Source organism: Falco naumanni, chromosome 1 (genome assembly GCF_017639655.2).
Source record: "Falco naumanni isolate bFalNau1 chromosome 1, bFalNau1.pat, whole genome shotgun sequence".
Lineage (NCBI taxonomy): Eukaryota > Metazoa > Chordata > Aves > Falconiformes > Falconidae > Falco > Falco naumanni.
In genome coordinates, this window is record NC_054054.1 from 26217367 (window position 1) to 26243761 (window position 26395).

The following is a 26395-nucleotide window of genomic DNA, read 5'->3' on the forward strand; positions in this document are numbered from 1 at the left end:
TGTTATCTGCTGCCTCCTTCATCTGAAAAGCCTACAGATTAACACAGCAGACATTATCGAATTTACAACCAGCCGCTCGGACAGCTGCCCTACTTTCAGCAGTTAATGGAAAAGGAACTAATCTGGTTAAGAGCGTAGGACTAGTTCATAAATCTGGACACCCAAGACAGTCAAAGCTGTCACATCTCTTCTGGAAAGTAGCAACTGAATGAACCTGTTGGCTTTCTTCTTGCTACTTCTTGAAGGTAGCCGGTCTCTCTGTAAGCTGGACTAATGAGATACTCGGCATGAACATGAACTACATAAGGGCTCTGCCCAAGCAGGGAGCTGTGTTTTATGACTGGGTTTGGTTAGATATATACTGCTCTCCCTTCGCTGGAAGCCAGGTAGTGATTAAATGTAACTGGGTTTACTGCAATCCACTCCATAAAAAATGTTTTGAGGAATGAAGGAAACAAATTTGTTTTTTCCCTTTTGAATCATGCCCAATGAAACAAACAGTTATTAACAAAAACTGCACTGAAAAATGAAATGTTTTCTTTTTGGTACAGCTTGGAGCGGAGGAAGAATTGCAATGCTCTTTAGGGTGGCAAAGTAGGTATTTGACAGCTATAGCAAATTCATACTTCACCAAGAAAAGACTGACTTTTCCTAATAGGCGTTACTAAGTTACCACGATGCCCGGTATGGTGTATTTGTTGCATTTTAGGAGGCCTAAAGCACTCGTCTTTCAGCTAGACATTTGTAAACTAATAAAGACAGCAAGAATTCTTCTGGCTGCATGCTCTGCTGGCAGCTCAGCTTTTTAAAATGCTCTATTAAAGTATATCACGGCCTCACGAAGTGCATCCTGTGCTGGCATGACAGTGCTTCCATCAGGACCATCACCCAACCATACCTGCTGCTGTCTAACAGATATGGGAACTACACAGGCAGAGCAGCATGCTCACCGGTGTGGTACTGCCTCCAAGGACCCGCACGAGGTCTTGTCAGTGCTGGTTTGACCAGTTTACTCTGTGGGAGTACTGGTCAAATCGGTAAAAGTGTCATGACCTTAAAATTGACAAGCAGGTTTCTTTCTTTCTACTATTTCATTCATACAAGCGTTTATACTCGCACTAATGAATTCTGAAGGCTCATTTTAAAGAGCAATAGCACTCATCTGCACAAAGGGAGGGAGTGCCAAAAGTGACTGCCTACGTAGATGGGAAAATATCCTTGTTACTCCAAACACCAGAATAACATCATCTTTCAATAGAGATGATAACTACTGCTTACATGGTTTGACAGCCAGCAAACCTGTTACAATAACCACTCTAGGTAGGATGGGGCACCTGAGAGGCAGACAGGCTGGACCCTCCTGGATGGTAGCCTGCAATCCAGTTTTAATAAAGTGAAGCTGTGATACCCATTTACGATGAGCATCCTTTTGGAGGAAGTACTATTATCTAGATGTTTTCATTATAGAATATTCTTCTGCATCTTCAGCACAACAAAACTCCAGTAAGTTTGTAATTCATACTTATACTTATCTCTTGGCTACTGCTCACCATTTTAACAAAAGGGGCAGGTGTCCTCTCCAAAAAACACTTTTTTCTTTTAGTCAGGCCAAAGTATGATTGTTTTTCCTGAAATTTAGTTCAGTGCTTCACTCGGTGCGATGCACTGCTTTACGTCAGAGACCAACCCCTGAATTCAGTCTGAATAGGGCAGTTCAAATGTTTTCTCCTACTTTCTGTAACAGTGAACTTAATTTTAACAGTAATATGGGTCTGTTCTGGAAGTTTAAGAAAAACTTTGGCTCCAGTTTGGCTCTCAGGTCTATACAAACACATTCTCACTTGAAGAAGTGACAGAAGGAGTATTTTGGCAGAAATCGTTTAAGAAAAAGAGGTGCTTTAACTCCCTTCTAATCTCACATATTTCTTAACTAGTTTTGCAGCTTCTTACCATTGCAGCAATTTAGAAGATCCAGCATAAACATAAACTGTGCTATGTGAGTGATGGTGAAGTTTCTTTTTAAAACTCTCAGTCAACAATTTCTTGAGCATAATTTCCATGTTCCACCAAAGACACTGTATCATACTATCACTGAACAGGGAGCTCCAGTGAGCCATCTTATGTTGTAATACAACACCTGCTAGGTGCAGGGTTTTTTTTAAGTTTTAAACCAAAAAGTGTACTACTTCCAAGTACCATAGTAATCTTTCTCTAACTGTAACTTATTATTTATCTATATATTTCAACAATTTGCAGTGATTAAAGAAAAAAGCCAAATCGCCTTCCATTTTCTTGAAGGAGGTCCTTGTTGGGTAGGAAATGGCCAAACAATTCTGGTTTTAGAGGATACAGGAGTAATATACAGTCTCATTCCTGCTCCCATTACCCTGCAGGCAAGCAAGCATCGCTCCGCAAGTTATAAAGCACTAGGCTAGTAACAGTGCCGGCAGATGGGCAGCTCTGCTGCGAAGGTTAGTGACGAACTGCCCATCGAACCCAGGGAAGGCACTGTGGGAACTGACAGCTAGGATACTCCTAGGCACTGCAGTGAGTCTTTTGTTTCAAAACAGCAAGTTTTCTCTCAGTTGTAAGGCACTCGAAGCATCAGCTTCCTAACAATTACTATTCCACTCTACAATTGACAGACTGAGCTAATGATCTAGTATTTTCCGCCTGTGCCCAGCATATGAATTACTGAAGAAACACAAAGGGAACAGTAACATGGGCCTCTTCTCAGAGAATGCAATACTGTCAAAGGGTTTCTAACTGTAAATCGTGTGATGCTAACAGAGTTACAATGCATAATATAATTCTTTCATATAACATAGAGATGCTCACAAAGTAACATCAGTTTAAACAGATGCTTGCACTAATTCTGCAGCCATTATTATAAAAGAATCTTTAAAGCAGGTAAATGCTAATAGGCTTAAAATTAAAAACAAGAAGAATTGTCTTCCTTTTTATTAGGCTGTTTTGTAACCTTAAAAAAGCTGAAAGCATTCAATAGTTCTATTGTAGAATTTCTTCTAGAATTAGTTATGGATTTTTTCCTTTTACCAGTCACACATATCTGCATCCCAATAGGGCAAAATCTTAAAATAGAAGTGCCATAGGCTGTCTGCGGACTTAAAATACATTTGCATGCATAAATGTGCACAGGATCAGAATCTCAGCCACTATCAAATTGCACAAAGCAACATGGTCATATTTTCAAGAATTGCAAAAACCCTGGTGATTACCTTTAGGTGCTAAACTACAAATCAGAAAATAAACACAAGGATTTAGAGAAAAGAACAGGACCCTAACGCTCCCATTGGAAACCTGTACCAGGTTCTGTTCTTGGGCAGTAACAAAATCCCTGGAAGAGGTGTTCCAGTCAGAAACAATGGCAGCTGCTCCTCCGCAACGCCACCGTAACGGCGCACACACTCAGCTCTACTTCCTAGTTGAACTTAACGCTGTAGACTGAAGGTTGCCATAATGTCAGTTAAAACCCTCAGACAGTTAACTGGTTTATCAAAGTACCCCAAAACTCGCACAGTTCATTCTTCTTTGCCACTTTAATAAAAAAAGGAAAGAAATTATAAATAGGAGTATGAATGCAGGGTAATGCATCATTTATAAATTATCTTGTTAGTGCAGAAAACAAAACGTGGCTTTGAAAACAAAATCTCCTGCTGCGGACTCCACTATGTTTGATGGGAGCCCTTCAAAAGAGTTCATGGCTTAATGGAGGCTGTTTATGTGGGGACTTCGATCTGTACCTGCTGTCCCCTGTCACTCCCTGGAAACTTGGCGGCAGATGTTGCAGCATTAAGTTGTCTCTGAAGTGGCTCTCTGTCCTCATCTCCCCACCACAACAGAGTCAAACTATATTAGATCTCTTTATTTGTGCCTGAGGCATGTTTAGGAGCGCAGCTGTGTCCACCCCCACTCTACCTTTAGTGTTTCAGCCCCCAGGCGGCAAATGTGAGACCAAAACTGTTCTGCCACTCTTAACTACATCTGCTGACAATCCTGCAGCCTCGCTGCAGGCTGCTGAGGACCTGTGCCTCCACTCCAAACAGATGTCGGCGACAACCTGCTAGCTCACACCTGCACAAGCTTCCCTAACCTCACGGACTGCTACCTGAAAAATTTATGACTCAAAGGACCTCCATCCACAATCAAAGCTTCTTGGCTCAACTGCGTGCAGCGCTCAAACTAGGCCACCCTAGCATTGTCTGGCAACATGGCAGAGGTGGGAGCGGAGGAAGAAAAAGCTCACTCTGCTTTGATACTTCATGCCTAAATTTCAATTACTTGATCAAGGACTTGAATTCAGCAGTGAATTCTTCTACAAATGGGAACTACCAAGTTCTTGAACAATAAAAGAAGGACAACAAAACAAAACAATTATGTGGCTGCTGTTTACCATAAGAGCGCTTCCAAAGTAAGTATGTGTATGCATGTCTGGCTGTACATATGCATGACTGCTCATTTGTCCACTGACTTAATACTCATCAGGGGTACAGCATGGGATCTCTACCTAGCAAGTTAGGAACAAGTAAAAGGATTTGTATTTTTCCCCCAAGATGTAAAATACCATGCCAGAGAGAAATTGCACTCCTACAGCATCACAGGTCACACCATTGGTTTAGAATTTATTAGTCAGTACAAATCCTACTCCATTTTTCAGTGGGGATACTGAAGATCTGTGAGCTACTTCTCTCTTTTTCATAAACCAAGATGTTGGTCAACGTCTTCCTGCCAGGTCCAGAGAAGGCAGATGCCTAACTTCACAGTGGCTCAGCAAAGCCTCCACTGGCAGGCAATTTTTGTAGTAACTGCCTGTCTTTATGGACAGAAATCCTCAAAACAGGACCTGACTGACTTATTTTTTAGCCTGTTCAGGCACCATTTCTTCTACATTTCCATTTACATTGGATTTACCTGTTGAATTGTATTGTACTGTATATCTTGTATATAGATTTGTTACTGTTAATTCTCCTACTTATAACATGCATCACTCATGCAAACAGTAAATAATTTGCCAACGTGACAACTAGAATGGTAACACTAGTATTTGACTGTGCTCCCTATGCATTGCACTTTGTCATCCTGCTTCTTCCAACGCTTGTCCTTGTCTTAAGTCCCACCTTTTCCTTCTTCAGAACAGTACCATACTTCACCCCAGGAAAATAATCTAAATACCGATTACCTCTCATTCTCCAAAGGTAACTCCTTCCCTTTAACCCCTCTAATTCTTTTATGTCATCGTTATGGTATATGTTGCAAATATAGTGTTCTTGGACGCTACTGCTTTGTAGTATGGATCTCATCTGTCACACCCATCTGGGGGCAGTTTGTTGATTTATTGTAAGTTGCCATCTCATTTAAAGGAAATTCTTTGCTCCTATGTCTCTCAATGTGCCACAAACAGGAAAGCTGAATGGTCCCAGTAGATCCGAAATACCTTGTCAATAGATCAGTTCCTGAGATAAATGCTAAGATTTAAAGTAATACTTTCTTAAGAAATAACGATCAGAAATACACAGTATAGCCTCACTGCAAAAAGTTCAAACCATAACGCCACTTCCCAGTCATAGCAGTCTCTAGTGGAGGCCACTTTTTCACAGGCCATGAGTGTACTATAAGAAAACTAGCTTCCTCACCTTTTCTTTCTGTGAAAGTCGTCCTTGGCATGGAAGAGCAAAGCTATGTGAAGCAACTTGCATGAAAGTTATTGGTGGTCACTTCAGTTTGAGGTGGTTTTAGTATTCTGACTGCCAGACTCTAATCTTACAAATAACTGGTTATAAGAAAGGTTTAGTATTTGCTACAGAGCGTTTACACTGAATGAAGTGCATGCTGTGTTTTTGTTTTCCAGCTGAACACTCACAAAATACAGAATCCTTCACTTTGCTTTCAGGAGATCCAGCTTCTGCAACCTATCTGGGCTGGCGTGATATGTCTTTCAACACGCTTTGTTTCCCCAGTGCATTATTCTTTCTGCTGTGCTATTCTTTTGGTTGCAGTGCTTTTTTAGTTAAGGTCACAGAATTACTGGTGTTCAACAGCTGCTAAAGCCTGGCTGTAACATGCCCCACTTTTGCCAACCATAGCAGATGCACACGCCACACACAAACCTCATCTCCTTGCTGTGGTCGCATCAAAGAGACTCTGTCATACTGTCTTCGTAACAGTGCCCACAGCGCATCAAGTCGACCCTGTGGCAACAGAGAACAGGACTTTCAGTACAATAAAATCAGTCGACAGAAAGTACACCACACCTGCTAAGTTACAGTCCGAGGACATCCATGGAGAAATTTACATTTACATGAAGAACTGAGCACCAGTTCCTCAGAGGCAGAGAAGCAAAGTATAACCTTAGGCTGTGCCACCTACACTGCACAGCCGTGGTGCTGTTCTTTCCCATCAGTGAATGCTCCGTCCTGCACTCTCACCTCCACTGGGAGCAGAGTAGCGGTGACCTAACCCACGTTTACTGCTGAGCTGTGTAGAAGTAATATGTTTATTTGCCAATATTTTGGGCTCCATTGCCATATGTCCATCTGGGATTTCTCGCACATATAAATGTATTTGTTTTCACAGCACGTATATAGCAAGTTTATCATTCTCAGGAAGCCTCAGACCTGCTAGGTACATGGTATATAGCTGATTTGTGCTGGGCAGTGAGTCCCACAGGCAGCGTATGCAGCAGGTTCACTGCGAGCACTCAGGCTACCTGTGCCGAACATGCACAGCAGTTCCAATGCTTGTCAGAAGCATCCTGCTCCGCACAGATGGGTTGCCGAGTTTGCATGTGTGTGTGGGTAACGCAGCTTCAGGACCTTCCGGTGGTCAGAAAGGACTTACCAGACGTTGTGAAGACAGAATAGATGTATCCATAGTGCCAGCTAAACCTGTGTATTCTCTGCTTTACACATATAAAGCAAGGTATTTATGGACCCATCTTTCGTTTTTAAGAAGAGCTTGTTATGGGTTTGTAAGCAACTCATGTCATCTACAGAGGAAAACTTTTTTTTTATTTTATTTTAGAAATTTAAAAAAATAAAACAGAATTTTATTTTAAGCCATTTATTATGCTTCACTTGTTTGTCAGACTTTTTGCATTATATTGTTTTATATAATTTTTTGCTTTTCTTGGTTGGTAATGAGTATGTATGTTTAAAAGTTGGTACAACAGCTACAAACTGCAATTTTAGGCTTAATTAGATATACATTGAGATAGACCAAATGTCAATAAAACCCCCGCAGATTTTAGTACTCTTACTGTATCATATGTCCCTTTTCTGGGGAGGGAAAACAGAATGTGGCAGTAATGATGAAGTACTGCATTTAGGCTAAAAATGGCTCCTGCTATTCATCCTGAGTAGGTGTTCACTTTGAGAGTAGTACGTTACACTTGAATGGGAATACTTCAAAAATAATGTATGGTTCAGCATGTAAGACTGGTAAGGCAGACAAAATCCAACCTTCAGTACAAGATTATATTGTACTGAAGACTAAAATTTACCTTAATTGGCGTATACCACTTCTCTTGAATGGCTGGTGAGGTAGGCTTTGGTTTAGGTGGTTTAGGATGAAAAGGTTCTTCTGGTTCTTCTGGAAGCTTCACCACAGCATTTTTTGCTTTTTCTAATCTAGCCCCTTCTTCCGTGGATCCCTTATCACCCCAGCGAACCTAAGTAAGTAAACCCAGAGTTCAGATGTAAATGCACTGCATACAAAGGACAAGGAAGCTGTTGCAAATAACAGAAGTAGCTAAAAAAGCTTAAATCTGGAAGAAGTTCTGAATAAACAAGAGGGGAGGTACTGAGGAAAATGTTCGCTCTTCATTTTTGATGACAAGCAGTCTTAGTTAAATATATTTGTAAATATGAGTCTCTCAGTAGAAAAAAGTCAAGAGAAATACTGAAAGAAAATTCCACCATGCATCACACAGGCTAGATAGGAGACAGGAAAACTGGGAAATCTTCTTTAACTGATGATGTAAAAATATGATTTCCAGTTCTGATATATGCTGAAATACCAGACCTTAATCTGGCACCAAAGAAAGCCTAGATTTTTGTCACCCCAGATTTCCTAGCACAGTATGTTTGTTGAGAACCCCAATTTAGACAGAAGGCGATAGATACTTGAGCGAGTTTTAGCAGAAGCCCAAGTTTTTAAGTAGTTCTGCAAGAAGATACACACTGGAGAAAACGCAGATGAATCAGTCTAACCTGCATAATAAGTAAATGTAAAACATGTAGCAGTGTATATTTTATCACCACCACAAGTATATAAAATATATACAAAGGCTTCAGAAAGAAAGGAAACCTGGATTACTGCTGGTGGTGAGACAAGCACATATTTCCACTTCATAAAAGGTTGTAGTTACTATGCTATAAAGAGGAAATACAGGAAAAAACCTTCCAAGAGAGATGATTTGTCTTGCTACAGTAATCTTATTTCATCTTGTAATTGGAAACACCGTGCAGCAATTTGAGCAAGGATGTTTGCTGTATTGTACAAAGAAACAAGACTAGACAAGACTGTTACTTTATCATCCAAAAACAGCATCTTAAAGCTGTGGCTGGAGTTTGAAAGTTCTTAGTAAAACTGGTCTGGATTATTTTCAGTGCAAGACTTACTAAATCATGCCCTCTGCTACAATCTAGCCTGCAAGGAGGACCTGATACACCTAAGCCCAGGAAATTAAATTTTGACATTACATCTTGAGTAAATGTGACACACTGATGAGTCATTAAACTGTTACTAGAAAATAACTAACCATTACTGCAGGACTCCACCAACATACTTGTTTTTTTCAGTGACCTCCTGACTGGAGATGCCAGTCATGAAAAGAGAAGAATCCAAGTAAGAAAAATCAGAGAAGACTGACCTTCCACCCTGAGGGAAAGAATTAAGAGCTTCACTGCACACTGCTTGGTAGCTGTACGTCAGTTCTGTCTTGCTACTTGCTAATACAAAGCACTTGAGAAGTAGGCACAAGAACCGTGCGATGCAACAACTTTCCCACTGCAAAGGGGCACATCGTTTTGCTTACCAGGAAAAAGACACACCCCTGGTCTTCCTTCTGTTACCCAGAGGGATGGAAGAATACTGCTCCAGTTCTTGCTAGGGACATTCTATAATGTGCTGGGATAATTATGCCATAGCACGGGAGAAGGAAACAGCCTGACTTCTTCATGCTCATCAGCACCATTTGCAGAATGGGCTGACACAGAAAGTGAGGAAAACACGTAGGCAAGTCAGAGTCTAGCCCCCTTCAGAAAAATAAATACCTTGGAGAAAAATCTTGTCACCTTATCACTACTGTGTGTCTTTTACCACTGTCATCTCACCATACAGAATGACAGCAGCAAAGTACAACAGAGCTAAACTTGGTCTGCAGTACTGTAACTCATCTTGGTAAAATACAGACCATCATTTCTTAGGAGGGGGATTGTTTTGAACCTTTCTGTTATTTTGAACTTTACTGTTTGGCTTGCTTAGTGATTTCTTTTTCTCACTGGGGAATCCTCTCTGCAATATCAGAACAGGCTTTCATGTCCAAGTAGGCCCTGCTGAGTCATTAAAATGCATCTGTATCTTTCACCGTGATCAATGGTACTTTTACAGTGGTTTTTATGACGTTGTTAAAATGTATTTTAAACACTGTTAAAACCACTTAGAGGTAGACGGTGGATTCCTTACTGATAAAATGACCTTCTCCTTCCGACTAAAGCAACTTCACTCAGAAGAAACCAGAATTTGTGAAGTCTGACATAAAAGTTTACTGCCTGTAATGGGTGGGGTCTAGAAATTACACCATAAAACTTTAAAGCAATGCCAAAATACAGATCTAGGAAGGGTGAACAACGCTGGCTAAATTATTTTGGACTGTCATAGAGGGGTGAAGCTAGTGGAGAAGGCAGGAGTGAATGTGTAACTGCCCTGAAAGGGAATATAGGAAGCAAAGTAGGACAGGAGTGGTAAGCAGACATTTACTGGTTCATGCTCTCGTTTTGTCTATGCAAGACAGCTGCCAGAAGAATCAAGCTGCCAGAAGAAGAGAGCACAGAGGAGCAATAAAAAATAGACAACTGCATTACTACATGAACTGAAACCCAGGAAGAAACATAATGACTAGTCCAGCAAGTTTTTCGTTGGTCACAGCACAGAAACAACATTTAACTCTCAAGTAAGGAATAAGCTCCCTTTGACCCGCTCACCTTCATCATCCTAAGTCTGTTTTCATTTTCTCTCTTGTTTCCACATTCACTCTGCCCTGATTCACCAAAAAAGCAATGTTCTCTCTTGAGCCAGTGGAAGTTATGAGGTCTGATACCACTCTGTCCCAACAGCTGGGGAAGGGCTGTTAAGACAGCATTTTCCTCAGCCCCACTGGTACAGACAGGACAGAGGTAAAGCTCCGTATTCAAATGCGGAGGCATTTATGACATGACACCCAACCCTGGAATTTATCAGTACTCTCAGATCCCAGAGATGGACAGGGACAGCTCCACAGAATGAGTTGCCTTTCCAGAGCCCCTGACTGTGTTGTCAGCAATTTCAGCTGGTTTACGTGTATAGCCCTTAGTCTTGTGCAAAACTCCTAGCACAGATGAAAATATTTTCTAACCTGATGGTTACTTTCCACTCTCTTCTTTGAAGAGAAAATACTGTATTTTTGCCATGTGATGAAATGCATTTATTTATGGCACTGATGTTACTTTTGTTCATGAGGTATCTGTTTGGTTTCTCTTTTACTGTATGAGATCCCATTTACAAACTGTAAAGACGTAAACCCTGGAAGCCCTCCTGGAACTCTTGGAGCTCATCATGGCTCCTGTTAGAAATCCAAGCTTGTAATTCTTTACGTTGGTAAGTATTTTCTAGTTTGGCTCTGAAAAGCACTGCACAAAATGTTTTCTTTTTCTAAAATCTGAAGCTCTTCTAAATTAGTAGTTCTGAACCGCTGAAGGAAACACACATAAGCAGCACAGCTTTAATCTTGCATGTTCTTCTGCCGCATTTAAGAACTCAAGCAAAGCTGATTCTTAGGCTATTGCCTTTAAAGTTTCATCAAGATACATCAACAGGGCCTAGGTGGGTATTTCAGACAGAAACAGTTTCCTAGACTGAAGTTAAAAACTGCAGAAAACTGCTTTGCAAATTCCATAAAGGCTGACTTGACTATAAAATCTGACATAAGGACGTGCCCATAAGGATGCACATTTTTCATTCTGTTTTAATTAACATGATGCTATCATGTCTCTTCAAAGACAGGCACTGTTGTCGCTGTGAGTTCCTTTGGGATCAAGCCTCTCCTTAGCATCACCATTGTCAGCGCATTTGGCTGGCCCACAGTTGGAGGACTTATGTTTCACTGTAATTTCTTCCAAAACATTCAGAAAAGGCTCTCACTCCCTCTTTCTCATTAGCTTGATGGAAAGAGCATGTCTTCAGGCAGCTCTTTAAAGTTCCAGTCAAATGGAACTACTGAAAGCTGTTCTTTCATAGGCAAGGTCAAAATTGTTCAAAATAGTAAAAAATTTTACAAGGCTTATGTCACTGGAAAAGAAGCACACATTATGCCCTTGTATTTTCAGTACACTTTAAAAGCCTTTGTTTCCACCATTTGCAGCCTCAGAGAGCTTGTGTTTTAGTGAATTGGCATCTCCATATCATACAAACCTCCATCCTTTTAATTCCTCCAACTCCTCGTCCGCCATAGTAGGAAGCATCCACTGTGGGCCATTTCTTGGTAGGCAGGGGCTCTTGTTCTTCCTCCTGTACAATAGATTCAAATAACATTTACTTTAAAAATACACCTCTTTCTTCCCTCTTACTAGGTGTCTTTTTAGTGTATTTCACTAGAGCACACAGACAGAAAATTTTCCCATGTTAGGTGTGAAAGATGAGGTATTTAGGTTCCCCAAATGTTTACTGACTAGCAAACAAGATCTGGTCACATTTGGAAATATTTTTGACATTTTGCATGGGAAAAGCATTGGTGGCAACCGTTAGGAAAGTCCAAATGGTGAATCCAACTGTGTGTTCTACTGACAACTATTTGTTTGCCTCATCCTTTTCCTTTCCGCTAATAAAAATAAGCAAAACAGACACAAAGAAAAGGATTTGCAGTGACTGCTTCTACAGAAAATATAATGCCTTCACACAGCCAGATCATCAGCCCCACTCATTTGGATTCAGCAGACGGTGTTCAGCAGATCTGCAGATAAAGGTTACACAGCCGATCACAGTTTCCTAAGCCAACCTTTGTCAAACTCGCTCTTGGCTGCCTCAGCTCAATGAAGTGTGCCTTATCACGGACTTAACTGTCAGAGTACACTTGAGTACGCTCAAGCAACTGGCTAAATCAAGACCAAGGGGCAAAAATACTGAGGACACCAGGAGATCCTCTAGTGCATTATTGCCCACAAGAGGGAGAGAAATTCCCTTGTGAGGGTTCTTCAGTGTCTGGAATGCCAAAGCTGTGGGAAAATGCTGTTTAAGTCATACATTAATCTTTAGACTGTTATGCAAGAGCTACTCAGTCTTTCTGCTTTTGCTGCAGAATGGGAAAAATACTGTTCAATTATCCTGGGATAAAGCCCCTAAATATTTCTGTGGATTTGAGCTTAATTCATGCCACACTGAGGTGACTGAGACAGAACAGAGACTTGGACTTTGGCCATCTTGCTCTCAGCTTAAGGCTTCCAACGGGCCAGTTCTTTCTTCTTCAGCAGCTAGGACAAAGAACTGGATTCACAGAACACAGGAAAGCACATAGGAGTGGTATCACGTAACCAATGTGATGACTGGAGCACCATCATACCATACCTCTTTTGGAGCTGGTGGAGGTGGAGGGGGATCTTTGATGACCTGAAAGAGCCAAACATATAAAAGCATAAGGAATCACACTGGCAGCACCCAAAAGCCAACAGAAAATTTTAAGAGCGAACTGTTTCCATCTGAGTCTCCCACATTTGCTTGCAAACTGGCAACCACTGCTGCCAAGTCCCTTGGGTATCGATTATCAAGGCCTTCTGGAAAATAACACCATCCATCTAATAGAAAATAACATCAATTGACTGGCAAACACTCTGGACAGACGTGTCTGCCACTTTGCTTCCTGACCGGGTAAGACTCAGTCATTCCACGTAATAGCCAGTGATGAAACCCTAAGGAGTTAATTGGCAAGCCTAGGAGGAAAAGCATCCCAAGGTCTATGTGAGGTCTTGCAACATATTGAGCCGAGATCCCTGCTTCCCTGTACCATGATGCTGGATAATTTCTGGCCCCATGACAAGTGTGAAACACCTTCTGGTAGCTCAGACCTCACCTCTACAGATGACTAGACCATTTCCACAAACGTCACATTTCAGATCCAGTAATTTATGTAGCTCCTTGACTGTTCAGTGTGGAGTACCTGCAAGCAGGAGTTACATTCACGAGGCTTCTTAAACTGTTTGTGGATAAGGCCTGCTCTTGGGATAATTCACCTATATTTAAACCTCTACCTACAGTTTCTTCCCAGTCTCTCTCTCACATATATATTGTAAACCTCAGTGAGTTCCCTGGTACTGACAGGAATCCACTGAACAGTACAGGGAGGGGAAGAGGAAAGCAGCAACCCTCTTAAATGATTAAGATGAAAATAGAATGCACAGCCGTTCTTCCACAAGAAAAGCAGGTTTGTAAGCTAAAAAGAAGTACTTCAGTGATATCAAGTCTTTTTATGTGCTTGAATATTGTATAGAAATACACCATGAATATAAAGGAGTCTGCTTCTGCTATGCCTTAGTATTATGCAACCATAACCAAAACTGTCCACGATGACAAAAACCTAAATCTCCTAACGCAGGATTAAAAACCTTAATTGAAATATGTCTTATTTTATTCACTCCGTGCTATTAATTATAGTACATTCATTTACCACTGCCTATAAATAAAATCACTGCACAGATGTATAGCATCATACATACAAGAAACATTTTTCTTGACCTATAATCAAGATTTTTCCTTCTTGATTTATATTACTTGATTTACATGCAGTCACAGTGCCACCAGGATAGCTACTAGTTACTGCCTAAACAAGCTATGGACTTTTAGCACTGGATACAGGCATTCTATCAAATAAGAGAAATAAGTTATGGCACCCTTGGAAACAGTTTTCTACAGCACTTCTGGTTTAAGATACTGAACTGTTCATCAAGCAAGCTCAGAGTACTTCGAGTGGATTGGAAAGTAAACTATGGATTTTAACCAGAGATCCGATGTTGCAAAAACATCCCAGAAATTACTTTTCTTTAAATAGTTCTGAATACTTTTTCTTCCCACCCATCAAGAATTTTCAGAATACTTGACAGAAATGTGTTATTTAATTAGTAAAGCATTCTTGAGAGCCAAATTGGAATTACTGCCCTCACTTTACAGGAAACACAACAGAGGGGGATCATGGGACAGATTCTGAGAGATACTTGGATGCTGAGCCAGATTTTCTAAAGCATGAAGATATTTAATTCTCACTGAAAGCAATTACAAGACTGGAAACAGTAAAACAGTACTTTCCATATATGAAGGGTCACCTTATCTTATTTAATTCCCATTCTTATTTCCCTTTTTCCTGTCTCTAATGGTTACCTCAAAAAAAATCTATTTTGCTGCCAAGACTGCAAATTATATGGAGGGAAAGTCCTAGATAGGTTGCGGATTTATATAAATACATACTAAACGGTATTATCACTCCACTTTTTATAGTTCTTTATATACAATTCTTCAGTCTTGCAATCTCACCCAAGCAAAGACAGCTTTGCATAGGAAAACTTCTCTGTGATGCACGCTGAAGTTCACTTGGGCCCTATGCCTGTTGGTGTTTATGGAATCAAAATTTCTACCCCACTATATCAAGAAAAATTCTGTTGACCTTACCGGGCTTCAAAAATCACGAGTCAATGGCAGTTTTTGACTCGCTGAGCAAAGGATCTATTCCTGTGCCAGCTGCTAAACTCCCTGAAGTTAGAGGGCAAACTTGATGTGAAGCTAACCAATACATTAATTAGCTGCTACTTCTAATAGCTTCAGAAAATGAAACTTGTGTTAAACGTGACAGTGGTGTGAGAAAATAATCTGCTTTGAGTAGCAGACACTCACCCCTGCTGACAGAAGTGGAATGTAAATGCCTGCATCCTTATGTTTCCACAGGCTCCTCACACACTCACACTCTCTCTCTCACACACACACACACGTGCGCACACAAAGATTATTTTCAGTCCTGTGTGATATTTCAAGTGAAATCAGCAGAAAGCCATTTTTTAAAAAGATAAATCCGAGGAACCCATGCGGCTTTGGCAGAAAACAACGCAAATCTAACAGGAAACTGCACATGCTGAAGATCGCAACATTGCAAATTAACTTTTCCTGAACTTCATTCAGATTGTTTAAATACAGAAGACTGTGAATAATGCTGCTGTCTTATTAACTCCACGTAGCAATGGATTACTTCCTAATTTTGTTTTGTTTTGTTTTATTATCATCATCAACAGGCAAGGCTGCATCTCATTTATTTAGTCGCAAAGAATGAAGACTTAAGTTTGGAGGAGAGCCGATTTCTTAAAAAAAAAAAGAAAGAAAAAAAGTTAGTTGCTTCAGGCAACAGTCCCTTTGATCTGCTCATTAACACTTTTCAAATGTTCGCGTGATGTGGGCATTAGGAAATGTCAGCACCAGAGCCTGAAGCCAGCTTGATGCGATCATATGTTCTGATATTGAGGGAAGAGTGAAAGAACTGTCAACAGTGAACTGCCTTTAAAAAAAAGGGGGAGGGGGGGGAAGAAAAAGGAGTCCCCCTACCACAACCTGTAAGTGTACGTGGACCTCATAGCAAGGAATGATGTCAAGACTGAGTCCTAGCAAGGATGGAGCGGAGTGCCTGAACCACCAGAAGATCACCACTCTGCCTGCAGGCAGTAGGGATTACATGCTTGTGTGGCTCTGGATGCTCATTGTCTTCTGTCCACAACACCTTTTGCCTCTCTTTCTTCCATTTGATTCTGAAGCATGGGATGCTTACAAGGTTGGAGGGCTGCTGCTTTCTTCCTTGCTCCTGTTCTTTGTCCCAAGAAACCAGATGCTTCCACTCTGCCAGGGAAGTGGACCCAGAGGAAGGGAAGAGGAGGTCCTGCCTGGCCCTAATATGCTGCCTGTCTTGGCAAGGACTCTGGCATCAAAGCCCAAAACTACAGAGCCAGATGTGGCCATAACAGGTAATATGAGCACCTCAGATGCAGGAGACAGGGAGAAGAATGGAGGCACAGTACAATGATCTGAGGAAACCAGCATCAAAACAAAAAAACAAAGGAAGAGTCACTATTTGGCAATAGGTTCATTGCAACAGAATGTGGTTTTGGAACTCAGTATTGTTGTAGCAATGAGTCCTAAAATGACATTAAGAAACAAATAACATCCATGAGAAGTGGGAGGAAACAACAGAGGGCACTAATATTTAAAGTGCCATGGTTTTGTTGCTCCCATAGAAGTCAGGCTGCTTCTTAGTAATAACTTACCAATCTACAGCTCAAGACTTCCCTAGAAATAGCCAATTACTCCTGCACCAAACACTACATCCAGAAAAGATGTACAGGGTAAGGTACTATCCCTGAAACATCAGGGAGCAACAGACTTAAGGACAATGTGAATCAGAACCAAGGGATATTTTCTCACAGCTCAGTGCAGCTCTTTGTGCAGATACAGCTCCACATAGTTTAGCCCAGACAGAAACCTGCCTTAATGCCACGGGGCATCTTTGGCACCCAAGGTAGTGTCTTTGCTCTGCAATTCATTATAAAGGGCATCTGTTCTAGTTAGTCAGATCCTAGCTTAGGTATCCCTCCACAGCTCTGCATGATGTGCTGAAGCATAACTGTAATGTAAACGGAATTCCTTTCACTTATAATGGGAATAGGCTGGTGCAGCTAATATTTTAATGTATTATATTAGCATAGGTATCAAAAAGGCTGGAAATTAATACTATAGAACTACACATTTGGCTTTTTATTAATGTAGAACCTTGATATTAAAAAAAAAAAAAAAAAGAACCAAAACAGAAAGCACCTTACTGTTTGTCACTACGAGCCATCACTGGAAAGAGAATTCCTGCTGTCAGTGGACCGAGATATGGCAATCACTTTACCACAATGAAAGGAAAATGCACAGCATGTGAAATTTTACTATATCATGGGAACTGACCACTGATGAGCACTGACTTTGGAACACTGACCAGCATGAAGGGTATTTCGATTTTTTTCACTAGGTTGTACATATGTAAACCTGATGCCCGAAAAAAAAGCATCCGCTTGGAAAATTATTTAAACTGCATGCGCAACTGAATATGATGTGATCAATTGCACTTCCAACTGCAAAAGACTGGGCTAACATAAATTACAGACGCACGGATTATGTTCTGACAGTCATATTCAGCTAGTGACAAAAACCAAAGTTTTAGTGAGGTAACTCATTCTGAGAGCTCCAACAAACTAAAGGAACATTAGGTTTCCTGATATCAGTCAACTGAAAAGGAAGTGTGTTTGTCTTAGGGAAACAAAAAAAAAACAAAAAAAAAAAAACTTGAGAAGTTACGAAAAGGACAAAAGAAAAGTAGCTGCTTTCATTAAAGCAGATCTTGAGAAGGGATATGATCCCTCTCAACAACTATGAGCAAGTAGTGGAACAACTCACTCCAAAGTATATCTGTAATTGGCTGACAGGAGACACTGAAAAAAACCTTACTTGGCTTCACTTAAGGATTTAAATTGTATTTTACATGCAAATTTTTAAAATAACTAGAATTTGAAACACATAATGTTCACTCCTCTACCAGCCTAAGTCTGCTGCAATATTATTTCCTCATGTCCTCCATCTCCCTCTGGCCCTGCCCCAGATGGCAGATCTACGTGAAATGCCTTGCTGTAGCCTCCTTCTACAGACAGAAGGACTACAAACTAAGCAGTGTGAAGATGATCTACAAATCAAGGTTAGCCAATTACTTTGAAATAAGAAAATAGGAAGCTTTCTTCTTACTGATTTCAAATTTTCCTTTTTCCACAGGAAAGCTTACAATATAAAATGAAGAAAAACAACTAACAGACAACCTCCCTAGATTTCCAATGGGACTGTATTGTGGAGTATGAGACAGAAGAGAGCCTTTTTATTAGAGAAGAGCTGGTCGTTCTTGCCTCAGAAACTCCGTACCATGAGGATGGGGGCTGAGGACTTGTTGCCCTAGGATAGCCTGGGGCCTGACAGACTACACCAAAGCTTTTGGTTATGTGAGCTTCAGCATGGTCAGGCAAGGCCAGCTCCTCTGCTGCCCCAGGTTGCACAAGCCCAAGACTAGGCACGCAATACAGTAACAGCCTGGAAGCAGTATCTACTTCCCAAGTCCTCAGCGCTGTCATTGAACTGGATGAATAATAAACTTCAGCAATTTAAAAACCCCAACACAAGGAGATGGAAGGAGTTAGTGGAACAGCATTGCTGACCGCTGCTAGTAGGATAAAGAGCGCACTCAGATGAAAAGAGATGCAACATGTGCAAGGGATTATTAAGATGATATGGGATTTCCAACTCGAGAGCCCATAATGGACTACAAATACCAATTCTAGTTATAGTACTTTTAAAATGATCCTTGATTTCAGGGTAACATCTGCATATAATTATGGCCAACAACTTTCAAACAGTAGAGAAGAGGCTTTTATCAAAGATTTCACAGAAATACAACACATGCTCACTCAGTAGAAAGCCAGTGAGCAGCACACTGATGCCGGTTCATGTGTGTATGGGTCTCAGAAAGCCAGAAGCTCTTTTAAGAGTGCAGTCCACAGCTGGTCTCTTCTTCCATTTATTGCATATCACTAATGAAAGAAAACTCCCCCAACAGACGGCTTATGTCACATGTAGCTCTCCTGTTACTTAACCTATTTCCTACAGTATCTGTGTTTCCCAACACAATGAGTTACAATCGTGAGTCACATCCAGTGACTTTTTCTTCCAGGCTTTACTCACCACTTTGCAGCAGAGGGGCCAAAACCACCAGAGCAGACCAAGTGCCACCAACAGTAACAGCACAAGAACAGCAATAAGCGCTGCCACTCCACTAGACTGCAAAGAAAGCAGAAAGACAGTGTAAGTGGATGCTGCAAAGTAACTGCTGCCTGGTTCTCCCGCTCACCCCAAAACAGCTTCCTACTGACCAATTCAAATCCCAAACAAATCGTTCCCACTCGTCAGTTCCTATTACTGTCGACAGAGAAATTCCTCACAGAGGATCAAGAAGGGTGTCTTAGCCAAATGCATATGTAGCACAAGTTCAGTGACACCATAAGCCTCCTCAGTTCCATGAGTTATATAGAAGGTAAGCTAGGATGCTTCAACAGAAGCTCTGTATCACAATGAAGGATGTATCAACACTAAAAAGAGGGAGGAGATGGTAACATGCTATTTATGTTTCTCCTTCCCTAAATATTCTGGGGTCTGCAGGTCTCAGGTTTTCTAAGGGACTGAACACAGCATGCTGAACACAGCAGTATTGATGGACATACTAAACTGAAATTTACAAAACTTTGAAAACTACTTTTTTTTCTGTCTACCAGTAAACCTCAGTTTATTAAGTTATTCAGTCATGGGTAACAGGCCAAACTTGCCCCAGTGCAAGCCAGGATTATTTCTGCTGAAGACAGTGCATTTATTTTGATGTAAACCTGGTATCTTTGAGATAAGAATGAGGCTCATCTTGAAGAAAATAACAGGTATGTTGACTGCTAAGAAATGAGCTGTTAGATGCAAACGGGGAAAGTCTCCCTCTAAGCCTGTGGGTGAGGGCTGCCCTTCTCCTCCTGTGAGGACACAGGTAGGTGGGTGGAATTTTAAGGAATCTCTACTAACAATACATAAATAGGGCTTTTACACTTATCACCCACACATCTGGGGCATTTGCACATATACAGACTATAGCACACTAAATCCCTGTTGTAGTGCTATTTGAATCCGAAACCACCGTCCTACAAAATTCTGATATAGTGTTACTGCCTCCAGAAATACTGCTTCTAACAAAGACATGGGCAGCCTCCTGCCACCTCAAACCGACATCCTGCAGGTGCTTTTTATTTTTACATTTGGTGTTCTCTACTGCTGTGTTGGTTTAGAACACCAGCGAGAAAAATGCAAGTGACCTTATGAAAATAGAAGGTATTCAGGCTTCAGCCAGGGAAAAAGGAAAGGAGGGACACCCAGGGAACCACTAAGACTAAAGTAGAGTGTAAGGAGTTCTGTCAAAGTGAGAAAAGTTGTACTGGAGGTACACCATTGCAAATGGAAGGTGAGACAGAGCTTTATTCCAAGTACACATAGGTACAGTGAGGCATTTGCATTTACAAGAAACAGGCAAGATGCATGCCTTGATGCCCAGATGCAATGTGGGTTGGTTTTTTTTTGTTTTCACTGCAACAATGTGTGTTTGCTAGGGGAGGCTGTAACTTGTAACTCCAACCAACTAGCCATCAGCTGCTCAGCTATCAGAATTAGTGGAACAATTCTAGCAGTGACCCATTTCTTGCAGTTGCCCATCTGCTACTATGGAAACAGCAGCTCTCCTTGTATGAAGCGGTCTTTGCTGCAACATGTATGAAAGGGGGGGAAAAAAAAGCAGGGGGGCGGGGGAGATGATCAGTAGTATGACAGTTCTTCCTGTCAGTGCACATCTGTACTCATGCTGTCTTCTGTTAGTGAAAATTTCTGACCACAGAGAAGCACTGTTAAGTGTACAGCAGAGGGAAGACAGCCGTACCCGGCAATTTGGTGTGATTTGCTTTGCACTGATGCTTTGGTTTTACCTGTATGTGCAATCTTAGCAATTTTTAAGGGGGCATGGGGACAAACTTAACATGTGCGTTCTCTGAAAGCACTAAGATAAAAGAGAAAAGCAGTCTACTGTTAGTCTCCAGCATCCTCCTGTGACTGTACTGTCCTTACATTATCAGGCTGAGAGGCTGTTTCAGTATGCTTTGGTGTAAGACTGAAATGCCTCCACATGATAAGGAGGCCCTTACACAGAGAAACACGATTTGGGTAGTGTTTCTTCAGCTCTTAAATTCATTCAGGTTTTCTTCCTGAAACTGAAGAGCTGAACTGAGATGACTCTGATGCCCACAGTTACCCAAGTATTTAATTTTTAAACTAATAGAATAAAAATGTATTTTTTTCTCTTTTAGGTTAATTACCTACAAGCGATAAAAATACTGTTGGAAAAATACATGCTGATGAGCAGAAGGTACTGTTCTGTATGCTTCTATGCCTGACAGGAAAGCTGCGCTGAAGTCACACTTTAAATGAGACAAATTTGCAGAAACATGGTATCCATGCACAGCATGTTTTCAAAAACTCCATCCCTACATAGTCGTCTTGTGTCTAACTGCAAAAATTTTAATTGTCCTGTCTATATAATACAGAAGACAGAAGAAAATAATGGAGAGCAGAAATGAGATTAGACATTTTATATATTAAGTTAGAAAAGTCACTGGCTGCATAAGTATGTGGTTTATTCTAGAGGTTGTTTTTAACTCTTCTCTATAAGCCTATGATAAAAACATAGCAGGATGTTCATACTATCTTAATCCTAGGCTTAACTTATGTACTCCAGCCCGTGCTTTGACAAAGACTCTCTCCCCCCTAATTAACAGAGTTGAGAGCCTACACTCCTTATTCAGGCACCAACATCAGGTATCTAGTTATGTCACGTTAGTATCCTCCTGTAGAATTATGACCACCTTCCACACCCTGGCTGAAGTCCTATGGTTCTGCCTACTCAGCTTCAGCCTGCTCCCACTGATCCTACTCAGCAGAGCTGTGCTGGAATGGGATCCCAGGTGACTGTGTCACACATAGACACATTATATTTATAGTGAGCAAGTATCTGGGTGGCATGGAAGCTTCCCAATATTTTGAAAGCCACAACTGCACACTGTGCTGAAGTAATTTGTTGTAATGTATTTAGCAGAATACAATTCACAAGCTATAGAATAACATAAACCCCACACAGACAAGGAACGCACTGCCACTGGTTGGATCTCAGGGGAGAGCTGGCTGAGGTAGCATGGGAGAGGAGCAGAATTCCGGGGCTTGCCCTCTACATACAGTTCTGCATGTAGTCTATACCAGCAGCTCCTGAAGCAGCTAGCAACACAGACGCAGCATGAATGAAAGGAGAAACCCCGATAACAGAGCCTGTGTCAGAAAGCAAAGATAAATCTCCAAGCCTGCCACACAAGTGATGGCTTTCATGTGTTATTAGGAAGTCTCAGATGATACATGCAGCAGGACTTCACTTATGTGGAGTACTGGGAAAAAAAAAATCTTCCTAAAATAAAGCTGTTTGCCATCTTAATGGGAAGAATTAAGGGAATTGTCTTATATAACTGCAGAAAAAAATGTCTGCAGCCCCACACACACACTTTATCAGGGAATTTAAAACAGCTGAAAATTCTTTTGTTGACTGTAGTGGTGCTACAAAACAGATTTTAAGCGTGTCTCAAAATACAAAGAAAGGGACTTAGGACATATAGACATATGTATGTATGCACTGCCTATTAAGGAATCATGTATCATTAAATTATGTATATTCTGTATGCATCTACACTGGTGTATTTTTTAGTTAGGAGGATTGTGTATTCTAAACGCCTAAGGGAACTTGCCACGTGTTGAGGTTCTCCACACTGAAAGGTGATGCAATGGTAAAACCAAAAGAGAAACTGGATTTCAGGATTTTACATTGAATTATGTGAGCCATTTACTTACACACTCTGAAGCGGTGATTGTTACTGAGCTGGACATGAAAGACTGCCCTTCATTCAAACTCACCAAAACCTCCAGAGTTCTGGAAAGGAAGAGAAAAAAAAACCCTAAAATCAGCAGCTGTAAAACAGTCAATAAAAGCATATACATGCTACAGAGGAACTTGTACATACAGGCTGTTAAACAGAGGAAAAGTTCCAAGAGAGGAAGATGGAAGTTGGAGCCTCTGAGCAGCACCAGACACCAGAAGTGATTTCAAGGAAATCACAAAACTAACGTTATTACTTTGTGTTATCATTTCTAGAAACCTCTGATGACTTTCAAGTGATGAAGATACTTGGCTGCTACAGGGTTGGACCTTGCGGCTTTCAGAAAGCAATTTCTGGTCATTTCAGACTGAGCTTTCTTCTCCTCAATTTATGTTCCTTCAAATAAACAATACAGTCTCCTGTGGATACTGTGTTGATTACTCTTCGGAAATAATTTACATCTTCTTGATAGAGAGCTAAGTAGAGAATATCCCTTCTCTGTTCCTTGTAGCATAAAATACTCCAAAAAGTTTTACATAAAATAAACTGAAGTTCAGCTGTAAAAATAACATTGTTTTGTCTGTTCCATAAACATCTCTTTAGTCATATGCAGACATTATGGATAAAAATGTCGGATAATTATAAATGGTCAAGACTTTCTATAAATAGTACATAAACACTGCATACAAATAGTATGTGGTTTACATTTTACAAATTAACCCTAGAAGAAAACAACACATGGTGAATGTTAAACATCAGAAGACTCTTCAGCTTCTCTGGCTTGGATTCCCAAGATTCAGACAGTTTATATTATGCATAGATGTAATTAAATAAAAATATAGATATCCATGAACTAAAATGAGTAATCACTTCTACTGTTCTTATATGTCATGAATTTTTATTCTGGCACAAATGCTTTAGTCAATATGGAGTTCAAAGCTATTTTAACTAATTTGGCTAATTTCTTTTCCAGTTTTCCAGTTAGTAAAAATGAAGGAAGTTGCTTCTGCTAAACTCATTTTTAAATGATCTGTGTTATGAATAATTGATCTAAACAGAAAGAATAACTCTAAATTTACTTCTAATTATTACTGGAATAAGTGAATCAGAACAGATAGAAATAAAAAATAAATTAAATTCCCTTTTAATGCACTAAATAAAGCAAACTATAACAAAACTTTTGTTAGTGATGAACTTTTTAAATGTGATTTATTTATTTTTTTAATTTTCAAAGTTTTGCTTTGCCCCTTTACTGAGAAATACTGTGGGAAATTTCAGCACTACGATTCTGCTCAAGTTTGACTAGAAAAGCAATCCTATGAACTGCAGTGCAAAAGGATATCATGCCATGCCTTTTCTTGATCAGAGATGGACTGAAGTACATGCTGTGTTGCTGAAACACAGCCCAAATCCTGACAAATGTCCCTGAAGAAGTTTGCATGTTTAAACTCTTAAACCTTTGGGGGATTTCTGCATCATAAATGCATCACATCGAGCATTTTTCTGTCTAAGTCACCTACAGCCCAGTTATATTAATATGACTCTTTCTGGTGTCCTGTGGTTGCATCCTTTTGCACCCTGGTCATACCACCGCATTAACTACGACTGCACAGGTGTAACTGAATCACAGAATCCTAGAATACCTTAAGTGGAAGGGAGTAACTGAATTCTGTCCATAAATACCAAAGAATCCATAGCACACAGAAGTATTTTTGGATGGCAACTTCTCAGTGAAGCACAAATTCAAAAAGGAAAGGTTAATCTCTTAAATGTTTCATTTTTCCCCATTAGCCTCATCTTTTTAAAGCACAACTTGGAGAAACACACCACAGGCTCTGCACAAAGTTTTGAACTTGGGTTACACCCAAGAATGGGCATTCACTGCAGTCATGTTTCCTGAACAAGACCTATTCGGCCCTTCTACTTTTTCTGAACTTGTCTAAGTAATGGGGGGTGCCTTTCTGCTGGTCGGTGCCATAATTGGAGTGTATTGCTTGGTTCAAAGCCTGCTAGCGTGGCAAAAAGCCTTCTAATTGCTCTAAATCCAGATATAGTACACCGAATAATTTTGAATTTTAAATTAACCTATCATGATCTTCAAGAGCCTAGATTTCTGATCATATTTTAACTGTGTCTAAATACATTGTAGGTTTTCCTCAGCTCTTTTATCTTTGGTTTGAACCATATCTGTAGTCTCTTGTTGGGCAAAACTCCCACTGAGATAAAACACAATTCTGCCTATGCACGAGTGAAGAATTGCTGGATTTGGCCAGTAACACTACGCCTGACTATGGCTGCTGCTAGCTACTAGGGTCAAATTTCCAAAATGCTTTCAGATGCTTGCTTTTTCCCTATTTCATTTATTTATTTATTTATTTAAAGCAAACTTAAGTCCTTGATTTCCTATGGGATTTTTTCTGCTATCCAATTAAACCCCTTTGCTGTCTGGCAATATCATCCTTCCTCCTGACCCATGTGTGTTCTTGTCAGTCAGGAATATTTCCTAACATCATTTCACAATGTTTTTTATACTCTGGCAGTTTGTTGATTTGCACGACGTATTACTACCAGTCCCAAGCCTACACGATTGAAAAGGAAGATGCATTGGTGGCTGGCTACCACTGCCAGCATTAGCAAGTACTATCTGACATGTCAGATGCTCAGGCTCACATGTTTTTCAGCTGAGCAACTGGGAAACAAAAACCATTTGAAATACAAAGGAGAGGTAAAGTACTGCTGAGGCACATTCTCACCATGCTAGCAGTACCTCTAACTGCTACTCATGTTTAATTTCACTCTCCTGTATAAGAAAGCCAACACACAAAAACTGCTAAGTTCACTAGAATTATAAATTATTTCATACAGATCTTCATAAAAGTAGACTTCCACATACCCCTTAGAACTTCAGGAAATAAATTACTTCTTTGCAATAACGCTTTCTATACTCACAGCATCCAGGCTGTCCCCCACACCCTGACAGATTTGTCAGCAAGCATCTAGGTGTGCATCGGGGCTTATCCTGAAGGTGGACATATTGAAGCTTGAAGCAAAAAACACCTTCTTTTCTTCTAGCTTCCCTGTGTCGTGCAGCAAACTGCATGTTCCTGCTGCAATACATATTCTTATCTTGAATTTTTATGGACAGTTCTCTCTTGCCTTTGTATGGAACACTTGGCATTTAGTCTTTTCTAGGAGTGTTCTGCAGCTACCACACTTAGCTATTTGCCACTGTGAGCTTGACACGTCTTGGCTGAAATATGCAAGGTTTGTCTAATTTAGCTATTAAGAAACTATGATATTTTTTAGATGATCTTTGCTAACAAACGGACTCAAAGACAATTGGACAGAACACTCCAGAAGAACATCTTAACCCATTCAAAAGAAAAGGATCGTTGCCCAGTTACCTTGTGAATCTTTAAACTTCCTTCAACTCACTAGGCTGTATGAAAACTTCTGCGTAATAGCTAAGATTTCTAAGTGGACTAGTGCCCATGTTTAGACCTTACTGCTTGCAGCACAGAGCT

The 26395-nt window shown here is 40.5% G+C and overlaps 1 protein-coding gene across 1 annotated transcript in view; it reads right to left on the bottom strand.

Annotated features, from left to right (window-relative positions):
* Positions 1-26395, bottom strand: part of ANTXR2 (ANTXR cell adhesion molecule 2) — a 120232-nt gene that overhangs the window by 40600 nt on the left and 53237 nt on the right. Inside the window, exons 11-16 of the mRNA XM_040586928.1 lie at positions 22846-22924; positions 19060-19155; positions 12838-12879; positions 11689-11784; positions 7520-7687; positions 6129-6209 (exon numbers count right to left, since the gene is read on the bottom strand). Of these exons, the coding sequence (XP_040442862.1) occupies positions 6129-6209; positions 7520-7687; positions 11689-11784; positions 12838-12879; positions 19060-19155; positions 22846-22924 (562 nt within the window). The remainder of the gene's footprint in view (positions 1-6128; positions 6210-7519; positions 7688-11688; positions 11785-12837; positions 12880-19059; positions 19156-22845; positions 22925-26395) is intronic.